At 35.6% G+C, this 19,023-nt stretch overlaps 4 protein-coding genes across 10 annotated transcripts; 2 read left to right on the top strand and 2 right to left on the bottom strand.

Annotated features, from left to right (window-relative positions):
* Nucleotides 1–153: 153 nt before the first annotated feature.
* On the bottom strand, nt 154–4,649 carry LOC120007639 (alpha-1,6-mannosyl-glycoprotein 2-beta-N-acetylglucosaminyltransferase-like). 6 transcript variants are annotated; one of them, XR_005470205.1, is made up of 3 exons: nt 2,770–4,649; nt 2,010–2,091; nt 154–849 (listed from the first exon to the last, which is right to left on the bottom strand). XR_005470205.1 is itself a non-coding variant. In XM_038858005.1 (2 exons), exon 1 carries the CDS (start codon nt 4,117–4,119, stop codon nt 2,815–2,817), a length of 1,305 nt encoding a protein of 434 aa, XP_038713933.1. In that variant the 5' UTR covers nt 4,120–4,649; the 3' UTR covers nt 154–849; nt 2,770–2,814. The 6 variants fall into 6 exon arrangements, 4 of the variants coding, with proteins under 4 accessions (XP_038713933.1, XP_038713932.1, XP_038713934.1 ...); XR_005470206.1 differs by lacking the exon at nt 154–849 and adding an exon at nt 1,727–1,923 and having other exon boundaries at nt 2,019–2,091; XM_038858005.1 differs by lacking the exon at nt 2,010–2,091.
* A 1,762-nt stretch (nt 4,650–6,411) lies between these two features.
* On the top strand, nt 6,412–7,233 carry LOC120007988. The gene is made up of 3 exons (XM_038858484.1): nt 6,412–6,664; nt 6,757–7,080; nt 7,136–7,233. The coding sequence occupies exons 1-2, from the start codon at nt 6,514–6,516 to the stop codon at nt 6,975–6,977; spliced, it is 372 nt and encodes a 123-aa protein (XP_038714412.1). The 5' UTR covers nt 6,412–6,513; the 3' UTR covers nt 6,978–7,080; nt 7,136–7,233.
* Nucleotides 7,234–7,633: 400 nt separating this feature from the next.
* On the bottom strand, nt 7,634–11,309 carry LOC120007954 (SNF1-related protein kinase regulatory subunit beta-2-like). 2 transcript variants are annotated; one of them, XM_038858447.1, is made up of 5 exons: nt 11,221–11,309; nt 10,813–11,015; nt 9,903–10,084; nt 9,649–9,811; nt 7,634–8,137 (listed from the first exon to the last, which is right to left on the bottom strand). In XM_038858447.1, exons 2-5 carry the CDS (start codon nt 11,011–11,013, stop codon nt 7,814–7,816), a joined length of 870 nt encoding a protein of 289 aa, XP_038714375.1. In that variant the 5' UTR covers nt 11,014–11,015; nt 11,221–11,309; the 3' UTR covers nt 7,634–7,813. The 2 variants fall into 2 exon arrangements, with proteins under 2 accessions (XP_038714375.1, XP_038714374.1); XM_038858446.1 differs by lacking the exon at nt 11,221–11,309 and having other exon boundaries at nt 10,813–11,100.
* A 5,398-nt stretch (nt 11,310–16,707) lies between these two features.
* LOC120007173 lies at nt 16,708–18,558 on the top strand. The gene has a single exon (XM_038857366.1). The coding sequence runs from the start codon at nt 17,586–17,588 to the stop codon at nt 18,375–18,377; it is 792 nt and encodes a 263-aa protein (XP_038713294.1). The 5' UTR covers nt 16,708–17,585; the 3' UTR covers nt 18,378–18,558.
* Nucleotides 18,559–19,023: the final 465 nt, after the last annotated feature.

The following is a 19,023-nucleotide window of genomic DNA, read 5'->3' as shown; positions in this document are numbered from 1 at the left end:
TTACAATTTTAAATTAATTGCGAAACCTAGACTACTTAGATCTGCAAGCTTTTCTTCCATACCAATTAACCCATACACACAAGGCAAGGCAGGATCTTTAATCCTAAACATTGAAAAATCACAATAGCTACTACATAGCTTCAACTCTTGAGATTAAACAAAAAACTTCAACGTAGTTTTCATTGAATTGTGGAAGAAAAAGTGGGAGTAGGTATACCATTATTATGTATGTGGATTGCTTTATGAGGAGATGAAAGCATTCAGCAGAGAATTTTTGCACATGCATAACATAAAATATTGACTAACTTTTTAGTCCAACCAACAAGTCCAATTGCCTCATTCTGTACTGCTTCATATTCAAATGACAAGGTTCATGCCTCAATTGGGAAGATAAGAGAAAATGACCCCACAGGTTGCAGAAAGCAGCATCATCTCCCATCTTCATTTCATGGCTACATATCAGATCGGATTAATCCTATCAAATGAACCCAGATCTCAACAGGGAATGATTAAACAACACATCAGACTGTTCTGGCACTTTGATTCTTGGGGTAGCAGAGGCATGAGTTTGTCCAGTGACCATTAGTCTGGTGTGTCTAGCTAATATGAACCATTCATTCATATCAGTGGCTGGCCATTGTGTGACAGAGCAAAGCACACTAGAATGTACATACAGCCCATACCCAGGTAAAAAAAGTGTCATCCTTCCCCAGATTGCTCTTTGTGAACGCAGAGTCGGGAGTACAAATTGATGCTGCGGACAACTAGCCATAGTTCTATGTGAACGCAGAATGCAATCATCAATCACCATAGCTAAAAATAGAATCGCTACAACATCATTTGGGGCACCTACAATCGTAACAACATCAACAGCAACAAAAGAAGTCTAAATTCTGAAAATTTTGGATCAGCAGAGTTGCACTCATGTAAGAAGTAAAGACAGTGTAGGGCCACCAGTATTCGTTCACATAACAGTTAATGATACACCATATCAACACTACATCAAATGCTTGTATTCTGCAAACCACTTTGAAACACAATAATATATGATCACTTTGTGTGCACATACCTAAGAATGCAACGATGTGAAGGTATTTTTTTTCAACAACAAAAAACTTGTCTAGACAAAAATCAGAGAAGCCTTCCCACTCCATCAGCTTCAACACTGGCACTGGAAATAAACCATCATGTATGGTTTAACCCTCGTGTTTAACAATTTATATTGGAGATAATATAGATCTCAAAAGTTAAAGGCTTGACGCAAGACATGATTGGAGAGAGAAGCTCAAAGAAAGAGGTTCTAAGAAACAATAATGAAAAAGCTTCTGCATAGTGCTGCTTCTAAAATGTTATCAGCTTGGCTGCTGACAAATTGCTCACAAGTTTCTCTACTGGTTTGATGAATGTGCACAAGTTTCTCCACTGGTTTGATGAATAATCATTTGAACACTTGACGAAAAAAAGAAAGAATAATCATTCAAACAAAACGAATTCTCGAAGAGCTCCAGTTCCTGTAATGTCCTCGCTTTCTATGGTTTATCATTCCTGAGTGCTAAATAACTTCCATCAAGCCTTTGATTTTCCATGAAATAGACAAACAATCAATCACTCCACCATCCAACATAAGGGCTTTTCTTGTCTTTTTTTTTCCCAATTTTGTTTCAATATTTCCCTTAGTTCATAAGTTTAAAAGTCACCGCAATGATTACTGAAACGAAACAGAATCACCTTCCAATATGCATTTATATCCCAATCCTTGCTAAATCAGCATTGAAATGTCACTTTATGATTATATGTGAAGGGGGATAAACATTAGGGCCATGTCTATGGCCCAAATGAGAGTAGGCGAGGTACATGGAGCAAGATCATGGGGAGGTCAAGACCCGATCCTCCAAAGGCAGAACTACGGTAAGCCTGCACCAGGGTATACAAGAAGAAACCAAAGAAGAAGAAAGTAAGCATTCCTAGAAACTCTAGTCGCCTCATCTACTATACTTGAGGTTTGGTACCTGACTTGACGTCGTTTTCATCTTGCAGAACTAGCAAAGGGTAATCAAGGGCGACTCTAGGAATTTCCCTCCAACTTCAGACCTACACAGGAATTTATCCCTACAATATGAATTCATGATGCCAATAAACTTATGACAGTTATACTCGCTTGTTCCTTCTTATGTTAAAGAATCTAAAAGGTATTGTTCATAGCCCCTTAGCATGTCTAAGTACAAAAAACAATCTTAAATGAAGCTTCTTAAAAACTAAGTTCTATGTTCGTTGAACCTGTGAGTTAAATTTTCAACAATTAGTTGACAGTAGACAATTTACAAATTTAATTACTTTTTCCCCCAGGTTAGGCAAGTAAGTAGATGAATACCTGAATATTTTCACCTCTATTGTTAAAACTGAATGAGGTGTCTATTATTGAGCATAACACATTTTCTCTCAAATAAGTTCACATGGATACATGCAAATGCAAAGAAAAGATCTGTTTTACATTTCACATACTCATGCATAGAGAAATTTTGTACGTGCTTGTAGTTGTCTACGCTAATAATAGAGAAATTTTGTCCACTGAAAATAGCTCAATAAATTGGGCAATTCCTATGTTACCAAAAGGCGAACTCTTCCGCCAAAACAGCAAAAAGGCACAGATACACCAGAATGAAAAGAAAATTCTAATTTCATTTCTAAACAGTTATGAAAAAAAAAGTTTTATAAAAAAAAAGATATTACAAACATATAACCGCTACAAATAAATCTTCCAAAACTCACCTGATACAACAAAAGGAGTATAGGAATGAGCCAAATCTCATGTCTTCAGGCAGTAGAACCAATATTTGTGGAGTGATACATGAGAGCAAAATTTGAGCACAATTGGCGGTCTCTCTCATCTCCCCAGCCTCCCCACCCCTTGAACCCAGCTTGATACCCTTGCTGATGCTCATCGACCTGCACGCCCCATTCTGATACAATGTTGGGAACCTTGTCGGCATCTTCTACCTGAATTTTAACCTTACCGTTATCAATGCAAGCACCTTTCTTCTGATGGCCCTGATGCAAACCACACTTTCCAAAGTGAACTGCACTAGTACGGGGCCCTCGTAATGAATAAACGGGAGCACCAAATGAGGGATAAACTGTTGCCCACATTGTTATATCCCAATTATAATCATCAAAGAAGCAAAACTCTCTTGCCTTCCTATGAATTTTTCTCCACACTGTTTGATTAAATGAATAGCCCACATTTCCCATTCTCTCTGCAATTAAGGTATCCCTCCCTTCTCCTCTTGAGTTCACATCAAGAGGGGCTAAATTTGCAGCATGGCAATCAGGGCATTTCTGAGGTTTCAGTGCTACAAGTCTTTGTAAGTTTCTATACGCATTGGGAAAAATGAAATGGTCCTCCTCTATGAAAAGAATATGACCAATGCGCCCACGGGTCTCCTTCAATCCATCCCACACTGTGTTCATCATCCACCACCAATGGTGCTTTAGCGACACTATCCTCCCTGTCCTATGGTTTCCATATTGATCAGGGGTCCCAATACAGTGCTTCTTTCTTGCATCATCCTTATCCTTACAGTCATTAGGTGATTCACCAGGAAAACTATTGGGAAATACATGGGGCGAATAAGTGGCAAATATCTGCTTCACTTGACAAAATTTAATACTTTCCACGATCATATTCATTTCTTCAAAGTACCCGTCATGGCTAACTATCAGCAAAGTCTCACTAATTCCTACCACCTGAGACAAGCTCTCTACAACTATTTTCAGATACTGGGGCCGATTGTGTACATATAGTACAATAACTATGTGATCCCTAGCTAGATTTGGGTATAAATCTCTATTTCTAGGGGGCAACTGGTTTAGCTTTTCCAAACGAATAGACAACTTATTCTGCCGGGGGAGGTTAAGTTTTTCTTTAATCTGTGAATAATTGTAACTTCCATCAAAATACACATCTACTTCATCTACTAAAGGTGCCACGAAATGGGTCACTGAATTTGTTCCAATTAGAACAATCAGTAGCGAAACCGCCAACAATGTAATCAAAACTGCGGGCAAGAAACGGCGAGTAGCCGCATCTCTGATCCGAGTTTTCTTGCAATTGATAGCCATCAAACAGATAACACACAATTACAAATCGTCAAACACGTCTGTTGGCAGTTACAGCAACATCCATAGATATCAAAATCAAAACTTGATGCCCAAATGCAGGTCAAGCATCAAACACATCACCAACCCATTTGAGAATAGATTGAATAAGCAGAAGGATAAGTGTCAAAAACCTCAAAATCTCCAATCCAAGATCAGAGCATCAGCAACTCCCCAAAATCCAAGCCCGCCAACATGAACCGTAGCTCTACAAAGTTGCACACCAAACCTCTTCGACAAAAAGGGGTCCAAAAACAGTACAATCCAGTAAAACCCGAGGGTCAAGAATGAATCAGATGCTGGAAATGCTGTACAAAGCGATTATCGAACATAGAACAACAGTAATCGCGCAGACAGACTAGAAAATTTGAAGGGTTCGAAGATTTTTGACGAAAGAAATAGATTAATAATAGAACAGAGCAGAAGAGACGAAGACTTGGAGAGGTGTTTCCTGGGGAAGACTTGCTTTTATGCGGAGAATGTGGGGAAGTATGAGCACAAGGTTGTAATTGGAATTTCTCTGTTGCGGAAACAATTCAAACAAACGGAAACTTCAAGGCCCGTCACCTTGACAAGCCGACAACGCCTCCAACAAGAAATGGAAGAAAAACAAATTTTTAATATCCTTGAAAAATAAGATATTTTTAATATCTTTTTCCTTTATTGACCTTAGGTTAGGTTGGCCATTAATTAAGCAAATCCTTTTTACTAATTAATTAGCAAAAATATCATTGTTGACTAATGAGGGGGTTGGTTAGGTGTCTGACTTGTAATTAAATGCAACATTAAAGATAGTCATGCAGTAATATGTATTTGAATTGAATAGAGTTTACTTAAAGCAGTCGGGCTTATACTATGAGCCTATGACCAATTCATGCCTTGGTAGGAAAACAAGTTTTGGCAGCCCTTCAATTCGGATGGGAGTTGCTTCAATTCCTATCTTCAATTTTGGTTTCAATTCCCTCCCAAAACTCATGCTTAATCATGATTATTTTTTTAAAAAAATAACATATTACAGTTTAGAAGTTAGGAATTAGTGTTTGGGGTTTAATTTTTAATTTTTGGTATTTAGAGTCTAGGATTTAGATTTTGTAGTTAGAATTTAGTATTTAGATTTTTTTAAAATATACTATATTATAACATTATGAACACTAAAATACTCAATCACACATTTTAATTAATGATTTAACTTGATTTTGATAGAGAATTGAAGCTCCCCCTATATCGTCAATTCTTGGGTGGTTGATTTTAGATTGGGTAGGCTGTTATTGTAAAAAAAATTATAAAAAATAATAAATAGAAAGTGTATAAGGTTTTGATTGATCATCATATATTCAATTATTAGATTTAGATCTTTAAAAAATATAACACATTATACACTTTGCATCCGACGACTTAGAATCACTCAAAATTTTCATGCATTTTTTAAATTAATTCTATTTTTTATTCAACAACAAATATAATATTGAATTCAACATCGTTGATATTTACTATTTTTAAAAAATTATTGCTATAAAAAAAATAATGAAGAGGAAGGACTGCCTTTTCATTATGATGGCACCAATGCCCCCTTTTACTTTTACTTGTGGAATTATTGTTGGGAACGGTATTAACAACGTAGAATCAGCGAAAATTAAAGTAATCAAAATAAGACATCGAAATTTAAGAGGTTCGGTCAATTGTGTTTACGTTCTTGGAGTTGTGGAGAGTTTTTTACTATTTCAGAGAAAAAATACAAGATAACGGTTGCAGGGTTACAATCACAATTATATACCCTAACCCTACTTAATCAGTTGGGTTGAAAAATACATTAACAAAAAAATTCACTAGGGGCCAGCCCCGGACCCCCAAAAGTATCGGTCTTCACCTCCGCTCTGCAAAGTAAGTCTCCCGAAAATCCACTCTCAGGATGCGCAACAATCTTCTCGGGTGGATCACCGCTCACAAAACAGGTTCTATACTAAATCCCAACAATTGTTCCCAATATAACAAACAAAATAAATAGAGGAAAACTTATTTTTCATTATGTTAGATAAGTTTGTCTTAGCTAAGAAAATAATGCTGAGTTGCCTAGATATGATCATGAAGACATTACCTTGCTAATATTGTATGTAGATTTGGATATATAAAGAAAAATATTTATTTCTTTTTTTCATATAGATTTGAATATATAAAGAAATGGTGCCACTACAACATGTGTTGCCAATGTGGACATAGATTGTCTAGATAAGGTTGGTGTAGCCATTGCATATATCAGTGCCACCACATCCACAACCACAACCACAACAATATCCAAAATCTATTGACCATATATGTATGTAACTCTCAAGGCAGAGAGGGGATTTAGGCTCAGTGAAAATGGCATCAAGGGTGGCTCAGGCTCTCTCTTCTTCTCTCACTAACCAAATTCCAGTCCTCTCAAACCCAAAATCCCCATCTCTTCTGCCACACAATCTCACTTCACCAAAGACAACAAGGCTTTGTCATTTCAGAGTCCAAGCAAACTTAGGTAAGCAAATCACCAGAACCCATCTTGGTTCTGCCTTCTATTTTTGGTGTTTTGGGCTTTGAAGTTATGTGTTTGATTTGGTGTATCCATAGGAGGTGGAGATGGAGATGGAGAGATCAAGACAAAGGGGAAGAGGAAATTTATAACTAGAGAAGAAGAACCAGAACAGTATTGGCAAACAGCAGGAGAAAGAGAAGGAGAGAATCCAATGAAGACACCTCTCCCTTACATAATCATATTTGGCATGTCAACACCTTTTGTCATCTTAGCCATTGCTTTTGCTAATGGTTGGGTTAAGGTACCAGTCAGATGATTAGTTAATTAATTCTGTAATATTGCAAAACAGAGTACCCAGGAAACTGAACTGACCCAGTTTTCCTTTTTTATATGCATAATTTGAGTTGTTTAATACTAGCATTAAGAAGGAAAATATATATATATATATATATATATATATATATATATATATATATATATAAACAACATCCATGCGCAAGATTCCCTAGGCGGGGTCGGGACAGACGAGATGTACGGAGATTTTATCAATAAAACTTGCTCTGCTTTGGCCATGCAATGCTCTACTTCCACAGCACATGTGTTGATGAATGATGTATTACAACCAAATTCTTCAATAATTGTGGACTGTTAAAGGGTGCTAAAGAAGTCAAGGGTCTTTTTATAGATGAAATTTTGCAATGCCACAAGGCTACCTTATTACGAACTAAATTTATATTGAAACGCTTCTCAACCCTCCTCAATGCAGACTCGTTTTTTTTAACTGAGAATTCTCCAACCCAAAATGTTTACTGGACAGCTAGGCCAGTTCTAAACTCGGTCTGAATCCAGGACGCCGCACGCTGACGATAGTTGAGACCGAGCTGAAATCCATGCAGAAAATAATGCCCTCTTTGAAACTTGCAAGGAGTTACTCACTCAAACGCAGAAAGTAGAGTCCAAGCAAGATATCAAATCAATCCAAGGATTCTCTTTGAAATTATAAGATAGCAACAACAGATCAATCTACACTTCAGGGTATTATCAGAGTTAATTGATATTGCTCAAGCCTCAGGCTATATATACGAAATCTACTTCCCTATGCAAGCAAAACCAGTACTATTGCAGCAAATAATGTAAAGAAAATATAGCTAGTCATCTGAACAGAGGAGGTTTGTATAGAACTACAGTCACATATTTGTTGCGGAAGCGATGAGTTGAGGTGAAAGCTACAGGCTGATTATCTTGATTGTTTCCAACGTAGAGATGATTCAGTACTGCATGGTTAGGTCTTGGCAGAGACTGATGACTGACCATAGTCGTCGATGGCTCGATTATTGGTGCTTTTAGCAGCTGCGGAGGCATTTCCGGCGGAGCCTTACTGAAGTCCTCATTTAAGGATTCGTTGTCATAACTTGATTCTGGAGAAGGGGGAGATTTAAACTCGGATAGATTCTCTGGAGCATCTGGAACAGTGTCCTATAAAAACACAATGAAAATGTTCAACTGAGTGAACTCACATAGCACACTTATATGATAGGCTCAATCTGATGAACAAATGATCAATTTAGCAAAAATGTATTGGATGATTCCTCATGAAATTAAAACATGGAAACACAATGGTTGCAATTGACATACTGGGATAGAACAATAGATATATAGCAATGTTCTTCTTCCTGGATGAAAAGACAGTAAAAGGCAGTAGCATTGGTATGTGAATTCTGCAGCAATGTGCAAAAGAGGGAGACAATCAGCAGAATTAGGGTACTTCAAAAAGAAAAAACTTTCCAAATTTGATCCAGTTAGTTGAACACTTGAAGCTCTCACAGAATTCTATTGGATGATGATAAGGGTATATTTTCTGTCTCTTCTAAGATTGGGGAAGACAACTAGTTCTATGTAACTCTTACCAGTGGCCATATAAATTGAAATAGATTAGCAGTTGAGTTCTCTTGAATTGTTTCATCTTTGACCTTGGTAACTAACTCTTCTACAAATCCCCTGTCCGAGTTCTATTCCATCTTTTTTACCTTAGAACTTTTAAACAACAGCAATGCCAACGACGTTCTATACATGTACATTCAAACACTTAACTGTACATCAAGTATTTGTCTATAGGTCAGCTATTCGTCCTGCAATGATGTATGGTTCCAAGTGTTGGGCTATCAAGAGACAACATATCGAAAAAAATGCATGTAGCATAAATGCGAATGTTTCGTTAGATGTGTGGTCACACTAGGAAAGATAGGATAAGAAATGAGATTATTAGATCTAAGTAGCACCTATTAAAGATAAGTTACGAGAAAATCGATTAAGATGGTATGGACATGTCCAACGTAGAGATAGCGGTGCGGCAGTGAGGAGGAATGAGAGAATTTTAAAGGAGAGAGTAGGAGGCAACGAGATAGACCTAAAAAGACATGGCTTGAAGTTATAAGTAATTATATGAATTTAATAGGAGTTGGTGAATGTATGATCCATGATAAAAATGAATGGAGAAAACAAATACATGTGGTGGATTTCCTATGATGTTGTCACAAACTCATGTAGCCGACCCCAAACTTTTAAGATAAAGGCTCGGATGATGATGATAAAGTTTTGACATTCAATTGTCGTCAAGATTAAGTATTATAATGACCAAGATGCATGACCTTCACTATATGACATACTCCCATTTTCATCAAAGGGAAGATGCAACATAGCCAATCAACAATTAACCCAATAACAATACAACAAACATTCTTTATGGAAATTCTTAAAGTTCAGGCAAAACCTGTTCATCATAGGATTTAGTTTGATTTAAAGCCATATAACAAAAAGATGGAAGCTCTTATAACGCGCAGACAATATTTTTGCCATATCAATTAACATCAAGCGAATGGGGAAAAACTGTGAATAGAATCTAAAGAAAGTATTCTTCCAAATAAGGTATAAACAGCTAGGGGGAACAATATTTCAGGAGAAAAAAAAAATGAAGAACAAAAAATTACCTGCACATCCAAAATATTGAAAGCAGCACCCGAATCATCGCATTCCCATGGTAAATCTGGAGCATACCTAAATTGTTCATCCACAACGAAGCGGTAGTGGTAAACACCTGATGGAAGCTTCTTCAGAATAACGAAATCTTGGCCTGATCTATACATGAGCTCCCTGATTACAAGAAAAGTTTTCCACATTAGATGGTGTTCTTGCTAGTGAAGCCATCAAACTCGACAAGACTTTTATGAAAAAGTTATAGCACCTTCTCTCCCAGTTGTCCCAAGATCCCGTGACAGATACTTGGTTGCCACCATAACTCCATGTTATCATCACTGCACTCGGTTTTTCATCGATAGCATCATTAAAATATGATGTATATCGCAATGATGTATAATTTGACAAATGCATTACTTCACCAACTCTTGGAATGCCAACAATAGGGGCCTGTACATTGATATGCAAAAGAAATATCGATCATCAAATACATGTTTGGACCTATAAACTGCACACCAAATCTTTTAGAAAGGGTGGCCGAAAGTACAGTCATTCACAGGCATTCACAGTCCCAAATGACATAGATATGCACCCAATGGGAAAAGCACTTTCTTCTTTACACATCATAATGATTATTAACAAGAAAAGCTATCTACGCTTATATGCTACACAAAGGTAATTTTTCTTATCATACATTCATATGTCCGAAAATTCTGTTCTTATATTTGAAAAGGCAGAGATGACTTGAAAAGATGGTAAAGTGCCACAAGTTAATGATGCCCAAGAAAACCTTCACTGGCTGACATAGTTTTCCTTACAAAAATAATTTCCCAGGAGGAAATCTTTGAATTTATAATCTAAAAAAACATTAGTAATCTGCGGTTGAAGAACTCGAATAAATTTAACCAAATGCCGATGTACAAGAATTCTCCATACTTGATCAGTTAATAAATTGTCACAAATCCATGCTTATACATAAACAGAACACAGAAACCTAACTGGAAGAAGAAAAAAGATAATACAGTCTAATAGAACAAATCAACAAACAAGCAAGATTATTCTTGCAGAGAAGTGAAGCCCTCCCTCGAGTTTATTAGTTTTTCTCTGAAAGGTAAACTGATGCTTAAAACAAATTCAATAGAAAAAATCAGAAAACATAGAGAATAAATTGGACTGACCTGTGGAGTGGCCTTGAATGTCAGCTGGTACCCAATGGGACCATATGGAAAGGATTGAAAGATTGGCTCCGCATACATACCCACCGCACGATTGCTCGTATGCTCTTCGTCGCGCACAAACTCCATATCCTGCTGACCGCCCTCTTCATCTTTCACCTCTGAAGGGCCTTCTTCATTTTTCCTACCACTAGCATTCCCCATTACTGATAGTTGAAACAAAGAAACCCCAGTTACAATCTTAGGTTTTATTCCTCAAAAGATCAAAACTTTATTTGAAAGTACGCAAAGGAAAAAAATCATTGGCCATAAAGTAACACACAAAAAAGCCTAATAAATAACGAAACGAAGCAGACCCAGAAAGTGAAAAAACCAACATAGATAATTTGTGGGGTTCAGAGACATACATACCCCACTGCAAGGAAATTGAGGAGAGACAAGAGAGCGAGAAGACCGAGTTAATTCATGAGAAAGCAACACAAATTTTCTTTTCTTTTCTTCTTTTCAATTATAGTGTTGTTATTGTTGATTGATTGATTGACGTTTTTTATTTTTAATGGAAAGCGCAATGGGATTGTCCTCTCTCTAAACTTTTTAAAGAACCAAAAAAACGAAATTTTTTAAATTCTCCAATGAGTTTGGAAGATCCCTGCTGGTGCTGGACTCGTATGTTTGTTTGAAAAGGAATGTAGAGTTTGGGTAAGAAGTACTCTGCTTCAGGAGTGATCGGTCTACGTTTCAATAAGCCACAATTTCATATATTTAACCAATAGAAGGATCCCACGTCATCTCTTCTCGGATAGACGCACACGATTTCATATGAATAATATGTGTTCATCTCAAAATTTGAGATAGCAAAGACAAAAAAACCATTGGATGCTCAACATAGAGAATCACTTATGATGCTTGAATGGACCACCAGCCGCCGGCATGTATATAGTCATGAGGTAGCTTTACCAAGAATATGATGCTTCAAAAATAAAGAATCACTCATGGAGACCACCATGTGAGAGGAGGATCTTGTGAAGTTCCATCCCCTACTAGATTACCCTTTTTCCCTTTCTATGTGAATTTATACTCCACTAATCATCAATCCTAGCCAATTTTTTCAATCTTACTCTACCAAGAAACTATCCTACAAAAGCCCTAAATCTGTCAATCTCTACCCATGCAAGTTGTCCTTGATTTTATAGCGATTGATGGGCATGTTTTTTGATTAAACCCACAAATGCTTCTTTTTCTTTAGAGAGATGGGTATCTCTCTTTTTGCTCATCCACTAAGAGTTTGCTTGCAAGCTCAAAGTGTGAATTGTTGAGTGGTAGCCAATCCAATGTGTTAGAGTGTGTAACCAAACTTGGGCTTTTCCTTCTCTCTTTTTTTAGCCAAAGTTGGCTAACATGCTTGGTCTTTGAAAATTATGGGTTTGAGAATCTACTTCTTGCTCCACAATAATAATAATTAGGGAGGCTAAATAAAGAGAGAGTGATAGAGATAGAAAGATAGTGAGGATTGATGTCCAATTATATTTGAGGTTGGTAGTTAAATGTTGATGTCACATAGGTGAAGATGGTGACACTAACTAGAAAAGAATCTACCCTTGGTCAGCTTCATTGGCCCATTTTCAGTGGGTTAACTGGCAGGATTGATTCCCTAATATTATAGGCATATAGACATGTATGAATGATTATAGAGTTAATAAAATGTTACCTTATAAAAAAAGTTAGTAAAATGTTAAGCATCTAGTCATTGTGTGCATATGAAGTAAAACAACTGTTAGAATGTTAGGGTGAATTCGTTTGATATGTTTGTTTTCCATATATTTTTTTTTTCTAAAAACAAAAAAATAACTTTGGAAACTCGTTTTCCTATCCATTTTCTAAAAACAGAAAAATAACTTCGGAAACCCAGTTTCCTATCCATTTTAGAAAACACGAGAAACAAAAAATCAAAAACAAAAAGAAATCATGGGTGTTGAAAATACTTGTTGTGTTTTAAGATTCAAGTTCAAGCCTCATATGATTGATGGTGACAATGTTGTTTATAGACACCTAGGATTTCTACTTTCTTTAGGGAGCTTTTATAATGATTGGAGGAGGAAAAATGGTGGAAAAGCAACATCTAGGAAATTAATTTATGAAAGTTATAAATGTTCCTCTACTAATTTCAATGGAATATTTAAAGGTCCCCAAATTCCTATTTACATGTCAAAACTTACCTAAATATGCAAAGTTGATTAGCTTAGAATAAAAGGTTTGTATGCAGAGACCATTGAATCACCGCATCAAGTCAACTTGAGTTGTTAATCTGTCATCCAATAAATGATGATCTAATTGATTGAAGTACTAATTAAATATAATATACCAACAAAAATTCTATTTTTTTTATCAAAAATGATAAAGGATATTAGTCATCCCAATAAATGATCTTGTCCATTGATTAATGTAAATGTAAGGGCCCACAAAATCTGATGATTAAATCAGAGAATGACGTAACATTTATTGGGATCCCTATCACTTCCGTTTTTTTTATGACACAAAAAAAAAATTATAGTTTCCATATAGCATGTTGATATTGACTCTTCTGAAGTCTCAACTCCAACTCATAAAGTACAAGTTCAAGTCTTTCATGGGGATTTGAGATCATCTTTTCATGGGCTTATCACATAGTTACAAGCCCAATTAAGGCCCAGCTAATATGCATGGAGGAGTCAGATGCTTCTTCTGAACAGAAAATTTCTTGTGAAATAATATGTACATGCATATTTCATAAAACATTGTACACGTTTTTATTACTAAATGTCTAAATGTACATGCTTATTTGAAAATGTACATTGTTTGTATTTAAAAAACCTACATTAATTTATTTTTTTTAAAATGTGAGGAGTGATTTCACATTAGACATAGGTCAACCTCTCATTAGGTGAAAAGTCAAGTTGACCAAGCTTAAATCAGAAGACCTGAGATATCCAAGGGTGATCGGCCACTAAATCAGTCAAATTGAGGGGAACGAATATTTAAATTACTCTAAATCAGTCACTATATTTGACGCCCGTAATCGGAATTGAGTGAAGTCAAATCGGAATCGGAATCGGAATCGGAATCGGAATCGGAATTGAAGTTGTTGTATTTGAATCAAAGTTTCAGTTTTCCAACTTTGACGCCCGTAACTTTTGATCCGCTTGTATGTTTCTTTATTATAATATGTTTCCGAAAACTGATTTTGAAGACCAAAAAGTCAACTCGGGGTTTGCCCTAGTTGAGGTTTGGAAGGATGTCAAGAAAAGCGTCGTTTGTAGTCTGACGGAATTAATTAAATTCCTGCACGTTGTCATTAATTGTGTTTCCAATTCTATTTTAATTAAGAGTCCGATTAGGGTTTGATTGTTATTTTCCAGACTATAAATAGTCTCATAAACGTTTGTAAGTCATTATTATGCATATTACTAATAAAATCCTCGAGATTCTCTCAATTATTCTTAGTGGATTCCAAGTTTCTTGATTTCGTCGTGAACAAATTGAACCATAAAGGAGAGAAAAGAATTCGAGGTAAAAAGTTTAAGCATTATTTTGTAATTATTTGCACTCCTTGATCTTGAGACTGACTTAAGCGTCAAAGTGTCTATAGCCAACCTATAGTCCTACAACCATTATAGGCTTGTTGACCTTTTGTCATTTTCAAGGTTAGGACAACGAGTATCCAGAGAAATCCCAGCCGAACAACCCTAGAGGTCGGCCGGTTTGTAAAATTTGTTCCCCAAGTTAATATCTAATAATAAAATTTTAAAAAAAAAAGCAACTAAGACTCTTAAGAGTCGGTAAAGAAGTGGTGGTACTAGATTCAATACAAGTAGAAGAGAAGAATGTTATTTAAATTAGGGTTTGGGGATTACTATGAAACATTGATCTAACAATTTGAGATGGTCCCCTCCCACGCTCATGGATCCATATTCACAACTCTAAACACATTCCCTAAATTTTACTCCACACCATTTGGTTGGATTTCTTGATTTTATTCATTTGATTTTACTTCAATCAATGCAATTCAATTGCCTCTCTCTATTAATTTAATCAAATCTCTCAAATACTATCAATTTTTGTACCCAAAATGTAGAGCTAAAGGTATATACTTATTAGGGTTTCATGGGGCACTGCTTTATTTGTGCAACTAGTAAATCACCTACAACTGGCCAACAGGTGGCAACATATCTTGCTCAAATTAATATATATATGTATATTTATTTATTTATTTATTTTATTATTTACCTTGCAAATGTAAATATTGGCTTGGTTTCTAGAAGGGTGTTGTTTCCATATGTGTTTTATTTGTGGTCATGTGAATTAACCATTTGGATGATGATTTGGATGATGATATGGTTGTGAATATCTCTGAGAACATATCGTATGAACTCGAAAAGTCCTGAGTTCATTTATTGTTGGGATCAATAATCTTGTGGTAACGGGGCTTTGGTCCAACTTACCCTATAGTCAGGTGATAAACTTCTGTGCACTAGAGTTTAGACCCCTACCGGATGTCCAAATAATAAATTTGTATAATGTCATTATCGATTAAAAAAAAGTGTTCATGCAAACGAAAATAAAAATTAATTACCCACAGTAGTTACATAACTAATTAAAAATAGTGTAGATATTATATTATTATAAACAATGGGTGTAGTCGGCTAATATTGTTAATTTGTTTTACTACATATTTCCTTTTGATAGTTGCTCATGTGCTGTGAAATCAAGCATTGTAAAGCAGAAATCTTTGATGGAATAGTCGTATGAACTTAAATTAGTACTAATTATCTAGGTTTAGAAAAGCAAAAAGCAAAAAGCAGATAGATGATCAAAGACATAATTAATTGGATGATAAAAGTTGTACATTTTGTGCTTAATGCATGCATCTTTGAGGGGATGTTAATTAAAAAACTAATACACCCGAGTCATTAGTTGAAATGATAAGAATGGTATGTATCATTTTGGTGACTAGGGTTCGAATCCCCACCCGTTTCAAAAAAATTTAATGTGTATGTACATGTACACTATATATATATATATATATAAAGCATATTCCATGCACCATTTTAATTTGGCGCTAACTCTCTTCTTTAATTGCATTTCACTACTTAGTTATAATTAGGGTGGGGAGACACACTAATGTGGCCCATTATGTTTAAAGCATACTTGAAGATATCATTACACGCACAACCCACTTAAAGTTATTATATACAGTCATAATAATATCTATCTGAGATTTCATTATAGGCTTGTTCACCAACTACAAACAAAACCACCATTTGTTGGAAAAAAATAATTTATAGACAAAAGGAGAATAATATTTGTTATCATTGCCAGGATTGACTAATTTAGTTTGTGTTACATCCATTTGATGGTAGAAAAATTTGAAGTCTCATAACTAATCATATTTGTACTTTGGGGGGGAAAAGTTTACTAGAATCACATGGATAACAGTGTAATTGGTAAATCTCTTTGGAGTTAAATTGTATGAACTCGATAGGTCACGAGTTCGATTTTCACTGAGAGCAACTTACCTTGTCATCAAATGGAAAATTTATGTACGCGTAAAGTGACGGTGAAAGTTTAGACCCATATCGAATGTCCAAATGACATATTTTTATGATATCGTTTCTGGTAAAAAAAAAAGGAAGAAGAAAAATGATGCTAGTTTTGATTAAAATTTTTAAATCGTTTCTATTTCAATGTATTTCTCAAATAATTATTAAAAGATCAAAGATTTACACTTAATTATCACTCCTTAATTAGAAATTAAAATGCTTTACTTTTTCTCTTCATATTTTTTCTTTAGCCGATTCAGCCCTAAACATGTCCAGTGCACTGAATTTGACCTAAAGTAAAGCAAATCATTAAGAAATAGATAGGCTTTTTGCGTAGGCATATGTAAAATACATGTCTTTTTGAGTCAAATGCACTTTCATATATGTTTGGACTCTGTTCATTGGCATTGAAGTAAGAGATTAATCTTGAATATTATTATCACTCTCAGTCCATGAATATATATTTTGCAGAGCAGTGTGGAGCATCATTGTTTCTGCAGAAAGGTTGCTCCTTTGGTTCTTCTTGAAGAAACCCATTTCAAAAGAGGGGATTTCTTTTGATGGGTTGGTTGTAATTTTTTTTTTGTTAACTTGGATGAAGAAGCTTCAGGTATGTATGGTTCTGATATTAGGGTTCTTGGCTTGTTCTGTGCTCAAAATAGTCCAAAAAAAAAAATCGTTGAAGTTGGAGTGAATGTTTGTTGTGCCATGTGTTGAACTCAGATTTCTGCACATGGGTTTCTCTGATTTCAAAGCTCTGAGACTCTAGACCAAAACTAGTGGGGGATTTTGGGTATTTCAAGAGAATCAGCTGCAGAGGAAGAAACCTGATTGGTTTTACACATTTTTTTAAGGAGCAATAGGAAGGCACTTGGGAGTTGGGAACTGTGGTGTGAGTCTTGATTTAAGGAGAAAAAAAAAACCCATTAAAATTCGAACCTAATGAAAGTCTAGTTCTATAAAAAGATTGAAACTTTTTGATTCAATCCTCTATTGGCTCTCTCTCTTTGCAACCAGTCCAGGTATTGGTATTATCTGTTAATTCTCAAAAGTCTCTGCTCAAATCCTTCACAGGCACACTTTCCTTCTTTGGCTGTAATTTTGTGCTTTTTTTTTCATTCCTTTTTTGGCAGAAACCATTCAATCTTTTATATTGAAGTGTTTACAGATTCAACCAAAGAAGATATATTGACTACATCCATGACATTTGTAAACACTAGGTTTGAGAATCCAATTATGAGCTCTGCTTTGTTCTTGTACAAATACCCACTATCATCATGTTTAATCCTTCTTGCTCCATTGTTCATTTTCTCTGGTTTTTTGGGATTTGGGTTTTCGTCCGTCCTCATTGCATCTGCAGTTGTGATTGTATCATCTTTAATCTTCAGATTCACAAAGCAAAAACCACACTTTGTGGATAAATTGGAAGAGACCCCAAGGTCTGGTTATGGTCAAAGTTTACCTCAAACTTTAGACACAGTGGCACAGAGTACTGAAAGTGAATCTATCACAGGAGGAGAAGCTCAGGACAATGAGGAACAGACTGAAAGTGGGTCTGAATCTGATGCAGAGAAAAAGGAAGAGGAAGAAGAAGAATTTGTGGGTAGAAATATTCATGGCTGCCTAGTCAGATCACCAGTTACTCTATCAGAGAATGATTGTCAGTACAGAACATCAACAAGTGAAGATTCTGAAGTGGACTGGATATTCCAAGACAAGTTGGATTGGTCTGATGATGGATCTATATCTGATGAGGATAGTCTCATTGAAATTGCTCTTCCAAGTGGTCAATATCTTGGAGAAAATAACAAAGTTCCCAAGTTTGATCACAAAATGCCTGATTTTACAGCAGAAGAAGAGTCCATGTTGAGACAACAATGTCTAATGGAGCTTTTAGCAGAGTTTAATGACATGAACGAGGAAGATAACTTGATCGAAATCGACATATCCATGGGATCCATCAAGTGTTCAAGGTTTGAGATTGAAGCTTGAAGATCATGAGGAGTAGTAATCTTCTTCTATCTGGAATAGTTGGTTTTTCACTATTTAAGTTTTTTAATCCTTTCGTAGATTTTTGGTGTTGATTATCTTGTTGTGAGATGTGAAGCTTCTTTTGCATCTTTTGACAATCAAACATAGGATACCCCAATAAAAGCACTTATGTACTTCTATTTGTCTCTTGATGCACATTAAAGTATTAAAAAAGTTTTCAAAGGCAAGTATTATTATAACCAATTCTCATTGAATACAAATACTTTTCTCATTGGCTAAGGTTTTCATATCTATAAGCATAGTTTTTAAACCCGGACCGGCCCGTCGATCGGACCATGAAACTCTTGACCTTTAAGTCTTGACGGTTCGATGTATGGAGCGGGTTTAAAAATTATGTCTATAAACATAAAAGAACGTTCTTTTACGATGTATTTGGAAGCCCCCTTCCAAACGAGTATTTTACAGAAGATTTAAGAATAATGATCAAAATATCCTTAAATTATGGTCATAAACAATATTTCTCTTCAATTGCCTTTCTCACCCTCCTTCTTTCTTTCTTTCTTTCTTTTTTACTTTGCTGCCCATTTTACTTTTCCAATCCTAAACATTTTGTGGGTCAGAGTGTGTAGCGACCATTAAAGATTTT

This window comes from Tripterygium wilfordii, chromosome 10 (assembly GCF_013401445.1).
Source record: "Tripterygium wilfordii isolate XIE 37 chromosome 10, ASM1340144v1, whole genome shotgun sequence".
NCBI lineage: Eukaryota > Viridiplantae > Streptophyta > Magnoliopsida > Celastrales > Celastraceae > Tripterygium > Tripterygium wilfordii.
The sequence above is the reverse complement of the archived record's forward strand: the minus strand, read 5'-3'. Positions and strand labels throughout refer to the sequence as shown.